Raw genomic sequence first — 7,989 nt, 5'->3', positions numbered from 1 at the left:
GGCGGGGCCACAGCCCTGCTGGGGCAGGTGCCCCCGGGCCGCCCCGGCGCCTGCTAGCCTCCCCCTCCGCATCACATCGCATCGCATCCCAAATCCCATGTTCCCCGTCCCGTCTCCCACCCCGTCCCTCCCGAGGATGCTGTTTGCCGCGGCCGCCAGGCGCGCTGCCCCTTTAAGCGCGCTCCCGCCCGGTCCCGCCCGCCCGCCGCTCCCCGGCCCGCAGCCCTGCGGCACCGGCAGCGGCACCGGCACCGGCACGGGCACCGGCAGCTCCATCGCGGCCGGGGGCCGGCGCTCCGCGGCGCCGAGGGGCAGAGCGGGGCGGCAGCATGTCCACCAAGGCGGAGCAGTGTGAGTGGGGCCGGGCGGGCTCCGGGCCGGGGTCTGCCCGAGGGGAGGGGAGCGGGGCCGGGGGCGCCGTCCCGCCGATGGCGCTGCCCCGCCGCCGCCCGCCCGCCCGCCGCCCCGGCGGGGCAGCGCTGCCCGGGCTCCTGCCGCGGTCTGCGGCGGCCGCCAGCAGGCGGTGCAGGGGGAGGGGGCTGCCGGCGTTCTGGCTCTTTCTGTCAGAGCCGCCGCCGGTGCTGGTGGCCGCAGCCCCCGGAGCTCCTCGCTGTTCGGGCGGCCAGCTCGGGGCGGCGGCAAAGGCAGCGCCGGGGAGCCGACGGGGGAAATGAGGGATCGGGGGTGAGAGTTAGTAGTGAGGCCGCCGGCTTCGCCCCCCGCCCCACGGCGGGAGCGGTCCAGCCTGCCCCGTCTGCCAGCGCTGCGCCGTGTCCCAAAGGATGCAGCCACTTGCGAGAGCAGAGGTGACGCGCGCGGCGCCACCTTGCAGGTGGTCTTGCAGTGAGATGGAGCGAGCAGTCGTGCTGTCGTTCTTGCCCGGGCCGCTCACCTTTCGGGTGAATGTAGGCTGGGTGTTTGTGTCTTGCCTACAGGCCACCTGCCACAGTGCCCGGTCCCAGCAGGATTCCCCCAGGTGCTGGCATCCCCCTGCCCGCGGCCAGCATGCCTCTGCGTGGTCGCGGGTGTTGTAACCACCATGTTGGCTAGAGCTGATCAGAGCATGAGTAGATGACATGGTGGTTGGGGTACCTGCATCTGGGCTGTGGAAATGCTCCCCACTGTTGTCGCTCATGACACCTGGTTTGTCTGCAAGAGCCCTGATGGGATGCTGAAAAGAAAAAACTGGGGTAGTCGAGCTCGTCACCCATGTCAAAGCTACTTTATTGCCTGATATTATGTCATGGTTATGAACAGGCAGTCTGTGACCAGGAGGTTGGATTGATGTTTGTCATGATGACGTGATGTGATTTGACACTTTGCATGCTCAGACTTGCTCCCTTCTTCCTCCAGGTCACTGAGAAGGATCCTTGTGTTTATATGTGCTTATATATGCTGAACAGATCTAACAAAAAGAATACCTGTATTTTTTTTTTCTGTTGGGGTTTACTGCTTATTTATGGTGGTGGATGATCTTGCTTTAAAAATATTATGCAGATGTTAATTTATTGCTGTAAAGATGGAGTTCTAGCCTCTTAACTAGAGACACAATATTCTGATGTGCAGAAGCCCTGAACTGTGCAATGTTTGGATCTGTACTGTTCTGTTGTTGCTACCATTCCCACCTTGCACCTGAGTTGTGTAATTGTTTCTTTTTTCGTGTGATACTTACACATTAATTGCAATTCCTTCACACTGCCATGCAGAAGAATTTGTGCTACTTTTTGTCCTAGCGCCAGCTATGGCATTTTCTTTTCTATTATGTCTTCTCTGTTCCTCTATTCCTAATGCTTTTGGTCTGCTCTGTTTGAGCTTCTCTTATGTATTTTATCCTTGGCTGTTTTTTCTTTTCATCCCTTTGTACTTTTCAAGACACTGCATCTAGGCCTGCCATGTCCCTATTGCTCTCTATTTTATGATTTACTTAGGGTCCAGATTTCAGATCTTTCTCCCTTCTAATGTTCATTTTTGTGATACTCTAGGAAGACTATTTGGTTAATGGACATATCCTGTACATTCTAACCTGCTGAATGTATTTTTTTTACCAAGGCTGCTTCCCTGACTAGTTCTTATGACATTACCAAATGTCTTTGTCTCTACATAACTTCAAGATTCCCTCACCAGCAATTTTTGAGTAATGGACTCTGACAAGGATGTGTTGGTGTGCATACATCACTACCAGTCAAACTTTCAAACCCCAGCTGTCGCTGTTGTTGCTTCTGCCCTCACTGAGTGACAGGCAAGAACCAGAATGTCTTGGGAAGAACTCAAGTTACAAGTCATAATGAATTCTCAGTTTACTAAGAACATCAGTGAAACACTGCGACTGAGGAATCACTGATTGGAACAGAAGATATGCTGGTCTAAACATGAATCCCACAGCTCTTGGGCAGGTTCTATGAACAACAGGTAAAATGGTGTCATTCTGGAGGTTGACTGGAGAAGCTGCTCTTTTTTGTGACCACACACATCTTGTATAGCATACCAGATATATCGACAGTGACTTTGATCACTTGACTCTTTGCTGCATGCCTGAGATGTTCTGTTGTATTCAAAGAAAATGAATTCTTTATCACCTTAAAAAGCAGTAATTGCTGTTTAGTTGTGGTAAGTAATGTCCTGGGAATGCCTGATGCCTGCTCTGTTCCCCTCCAGGACAATGGAGCAACCAAGGCCATCTTTGAGGACTCTTAATGGTTTCACTCTCGGTTCAGTCAATGCTTACACAGGGGCTGAGGAGATAAGTGAAGTCTGTGTAGATGCTAGAAATACCTGTTTGGTTTTTGTGATGACCCTATGAGGGTGGCCGAGTGCTTCCACAGGGTGCCATCACTTTTTGAAGTGTTTCTCTGGGTTCTCAGAAACTCAGAAAATTGGGCCATTCACGCACTTGCTGTAACTTGAAGGCTGGCAAAGTTTTTGCTCTGGGGCTTTCCTTTAGAAGTTTATTTGTGTTGTGGGAGGCTGTGCTGAAATGGACATTGTTTTGGGAAACAGAACTGGGAAGTGAGGCTGAAACCTTTAACCTAAAGCTAATGTTTTTATTTAGACTTTATAAATAAGTTTTCTCTTTTGATATTTGGCCCGATACAATTGCACAACAATGCCAATTAATAAAAATGAATGGATTTCCATCTTTATTAAAAAAAAGCTGTTCTAAGTGATTCTAGATACCCTATACCCTTTATTGAAAGTAACTGTAGGGAGGCACACAGCTCTCTGAAATACATCTAGATGTGAATTGTGTAATAATCTTTGGCAGTTTGTTAGTCCATTTAATTTACAGGTATCTGACAGCAAACCATGATAGCCACAGGAATCTGTGTGCCTTGCTGTGAGTTGTTCTTAGTTGGGTACTGCCTTGCGTATTCTGTGTCCTTTACAGATATACTTGGTTTCATACTTCTTTTTCCCTGACCAGAGAAAGTAACACCACAAAATATGTTTATGAAATCATTACTTTTTTAATCTAGAAACTAAACTAGATTAGTTTTATAGCAGTTAAAAGAAATGTCTACCTTTTAAATAATCTGGTGAGATGGCCTGCAAATCTGGGACTAAAACTGAGATTAGGGGGCAGAAAGAATGAAGTGTGAGATGAGAAGGGGAAAACATTCTTGGGCTGCTCAAGTGAACCTCTGTAATTGTGGAGTGAAGCACATCCTGCCCAGATGTTCCTAGCCCAGTGGTTTGGGGGCTGTACAGGAAGCCAGTTATGGCTGCTCTCACACAGGACGAGCTCCTGCAGAGCACAGGTCATGTGCCACAGGCCTACGTGCTGGCAGTCTGATCCGTGTGACAGAATTCTGATTTCAGTTGTTTGAGGGAGAGGGGAAAAAGTCATGATTGTTTTTAGTTATTCATTCATTGTGAAGTAAAAGACTTAAAGATGAGGAAATATAATTAAAGATGCTTAAGCATTTTTAGTGTGTTGCTTTTGCATATGCATTATGACAGTGTCCATGGTTGCATTTTTGCTTGCTGGTTTCACACAGACCCCAGCCCTTCAGTCACATGATGGGCTTTCTCCTTGTGATGAAGCCAGGTAATATGAGGGAGAATTTTGTCTGTAGAAGCTTCACTTGCTGCAGGAACTGGGGAATGCCCTCCTTACAACAGGAAATGAGTTGAAGAATGACCTTAGTTGTGTGCTGTAAGATTGGATTTCTTGGCATGCATTCAAGAAAACAGTTTTCTTCATTTGATGATTATTTGAGTGTTCCTCATTTTATGGATAATTGACTTGAAATTGTCAAACTTCATTTGTTGTGTGGCTGACCACTCAAGGAATCTTTTGTTTTCTGGATGTGAAAGTCCAGTGTGTACTGTTACCTATAGTGGCAGAATGGATCTCAGTATCTCAAGCTGAACCTCCAACAATATTTGCAGACACTTTGCTTTTGGTGTCTGTCCATCAGTCTTTTCTGCAATATGAATACAATGTCACCCTTCTCATTCAACTTGCCAGTGGCACAGAAAAAAAAATCAGAAAATTCATTAACTGTTCAGCTATCTCAGCAGTGAGAGGCATAGCAATGTCTCCCAGGTAGTTAGTACCTTTCTGTTCAGTGGAGGACTTAATGGTATTTATTGCTTAATAAATGCCATTTGACCGTGAGAATAAAACCAAGAATTGACTAATTGCTTGTTTAGGAAGCATGATTTATCTTCCACACTGAAGGAGCCCTGTAAAGCAGCAAGGTATATCTTGGTCTAGTGAAATACTGTTATAATCCATATGCTTAAGGGCTGAAAGAATTCAGAAGCATCTTCCCTTTTAACTGCCTGTTACAGTCTTGGTGCACTTTTAACATGATGAAGAGTTCGCAGGCAGCTGTGCTTTCATGAGGCTGTGTTTGCAGTGTAGTACAGCTGAGCAGCCCTCTGCCCCAGCCAATGCACTCTCTCTCAGCAGAGTTGGTTAATCTGAGTGGAGCAAGAAGAGCTGTGTGTGTGTAGGTGTCTCTACATGAGACTGTCTTGTGCTGTATAGGCAGTGTAAGGCAGTGCAACTAGTGGAGGGTAATCACTTTTACCCCAATACTGAACAAGGATTCCTATTAGAAAATAAACACAGTGTTACTTGTAATACAACAAAAATTGGTTTAAGTGGAGGTGTACACCTCCTGCTGCTCTTTGAAATCCCCTTATCTCCTTGATTGCACTTCCTAAGACAAATAAACAGCAGACACTTTGCTCTTTTCATGTCTTTAATTCATTGCATAAAGTAAATGTATGGCCCACAGTAAATCACGTAAGGTCTCTCTGTCTTAGCTTATATCTCTGCTTTGGCTGTAGAAATAATTATCTGTCTCACATGAACCTCCTGGGATCCTATGACTCATTCATTATAAATGACTCTTGAGATGCTTGGAGACATGGAAGAAGTGCAGAGTGGCAATATATATTTTTTAATTTGCTAGCACTAAGTTTGCCTAATACAGATGCAGAAATTCACTTCCATGTGCTCTCCCTGGCACTCTTTTTACAATTTATTCAGTCAGAACAGAATGAGCAGAGAGATTTTTTCTGGTTTTTGAGTTTAATACTTAAATTAAAAAAAAAAAGAAAATGGAACAAACAGGTACAACTCTGTCAAAGTCTGCAAAAAACCTAAATGAAAGTTTTTGTGTTTGTCTTTTTGTCTTTTATGTAGTTGCTTCCAAAATCCGTTACCTTCAAGAATACCACAACCGGGTTCTCCACAACATATACCCTGTGCCCTCTGGAACTGACATTGCAAATACTCTGAAATACTTTTCTCAGACCTTATTGAGGTAAGTTTTGACTAATGCTCTTAAAGAAAAAAGAGCTAAAGAATTGTAGGGGATATCGATTGGCTTTGAATTGGTTGCCAGATTTAACGGGTCAATGGTCAGCCAAAAAGAGTCAGAGCATAATTTAAGAAAAACATGGTATGAACAAATGTCTTCAGTGGCTGTTGCCCAATTTGCCCAGTTAAGCCCCCTTACTGAGTGGCTGATTCTAGAATAAACTTGGTTGATTATGCATTTGCTTGGTCCTAAGACTTAGCTGAACGCACAAACATGCTGAACTTGTGAAGAAAGGAGTTTGACCTGTAGAGTTTTAGATGTGTATAATCATGGCCTCCTTGACAGTCCTGGTGCCTCAGAATCCCAGAGTGGAGCCAGACAAGCAAGCAGAACTGGCTTTTTAATGTGCTTGGTTCAGCTCTTCTGGGTTCTGGTTCAGTCCCTTAGAACAACAGGAGCAGACAAAATTTGTATACAGATCTGGATTTGGATGGTAACTGCACATCAGGATTGTTCTGATCCAACAGTTTTGACTTAGTCTATTGTTTAGTAATAATATATAGTGCTAAATACCACATGACTAGAAAATACATTATGAATAGGAAATACTACCTCTCGTCTTCCAAAAAAATAGGAAAAAATGTGAGACTTTATTAGGAATAATGTACAATCCACAGTGCTGCCTAGTGGATTCATATTTCCTAATTGTTTTTAAAATGGCTTTTGACCATGAAGAGGGGATTTTTGTCTGCTGGTTTTGGCTGGCACTAGTTTTCACATCCAGAAAAATGCAGTTCAAATTGCATTTCTGTGCATAGCTTCCAGATTTATACCAGGAAGGATTGTCCTCGCTGTCAAATCTAGTTTGGAAATAAAGCTATTTGCCCTATTTGAGGAGGCAACATTAACAAAATACAATTGACCCATATATTTGTACATATACTCCTATGATGTATACAAGTTGAGAACCAAGAATTTAAACTTGAGAGAATGAGAGCAGTTCACTCTAACATTCAAAGAGCCTGGGATACATCAAAATTTTCTTGACCCTGTTTAAAAGGAGAGACAGATAGAAATAATTTTTTGTGGAACATCTGTTCATCTATTGAAACCTCCTGTTTACTTTTGAAAATTTCAAGAGCAGAACTGCTTGTTTCCCTCCTCATTTAGACTGTTGAAGAAATTTATAGCAGCCAGTAGGACTTTTTGTTTGAAAGTTAATAAATTAAATTTTGTCTCATTGTATTAAGCAGTGGGAAAAAATGTTCAAAGAGTCACAAAAGATACTTCTGAACTGTGTCTCTGTTCCCACATCAGGCTATTGTGATGGACTATTTGTACAACACACACTTAAATTGCATTTAAGTAAGATTATTTATGACAAGACAGCTTTTGCCTAAATGCTTTGAGCCTTTAAGCTGTTAAAGCAATAAAGTTGGACTTGACTCTGAACGTTTTCTCTTTTAGCTGTAATTACCAAGTGCTGTAATGTGATATGTTTCTTTTTGGTCAGAAGTTCACTGGGTCATGATAGATTTAGAATGTTCTGCTTAAAGAAAGCATCTTTCTACCACTCTGTGGTCTTCCTGTATAATATACAGCTGAACTGTCCTGTTAATAAATTCTTCACACTCTGGGAGGAGTGATGTTCCTGGGCTTACTGAAAAAATCTTTGTACTTAGCAACTATGAGAGCAGATCAGAAATCAGGGCAGCAATTGCACAGTCAAGCAACTCCATTTGTTTTATTTCATGTTCAGAATGGGACTGAACCAAAATCCTCTTGTTGATAATGCTGAACCCCATGGGGCAGAAGTGATACTTATATCTGATACACAAATGGCTTTGTCCTTCATGATCTGGGATCTGATTAGCCTCAGAACTAAAAGGGTATGAGAAATTAATGCCAGGGCTTGGATCTAAATTTAAGTGGACTGAGTTCTGATACTCAGGCAAGGTCAAATTCACATTCTAAACCCCTGTATCTGGGGAGTTTGAACTGTGGGTTGAAGGCTGAGTGCTGTGATTGAACCAGTGTAAGTTTATACACTTGCTGATACTAAGAAAGAAGATGGATAAAAAAGCAAAACAACACACCCTGTATTTAGTGTGGCAGATGGAAAGAAGGAAACTCCCACCCACTGTGTGCAGATCTCTGGAAGATTTACCCTAAAACTAAACAGACTGGTTAAGAACTTTTCTGAAGAGCGTGTTCA

The 7,989-nt window shown here is 44.0% G+C and overlaps 1 protein-coding gene across 10 annotated transcripts in view; it reads left to right on the top strand.

Annotated features, from left to right (window-relative positions):
- Positions 1–201: 201 nt before the first annotated feature.
- The window catches only part of UNC79 (unc-79 homolog, NALCN channel complex subunit), a 105,356-nt gene continuing 97,568 nt past the window's right edge, over positions 202–7,989 (top strand). For 5 of the 10 annotated variants that reach the window (XM_068192550.1, XM_068192544.1, XM_068192549.1 and 2 more), the window contains exon 1: positions 4,446–5,777. In XM_068192550.1, the coding sequence (XP_068048651.1) occupies positions 5,572–5,777 (206 nt within the window). In that variant the 5' untranslated portion in view covers positions 4,446–5,571. Of the gene's footprint in view, positions 352–4,443; positions 5,778–7,989 lie in introns of those variants that run through there. The other 5 variants (XM_068192551.1, XM_068192546.1, XM_068192555.1 and 2 more) reach the window with 2 other exon arrangements.

This window comes from Anomalospiza imberbis, chromosome 6 (assembly GCF_031753505.1).
Source record: "Anomalospiza imberbis isolate Cuckoo-Finch-1a 21T00152 chromosome 6, ASM3175350v1, whole genome shotgun sequence".
In the NCBI taxonomy this organism is placed as follows: domain Eukaryota; kingdom Metazoa; phylum Chordata; class Aves; order Passeriformes; family Viduidae; genus Anomalospiza; species Anomalospiza imberbis.
Note: the sequence above shows the minus strand (reverse complement) of the source record. Positions and strands in the feature narration are given on the sequence as shown.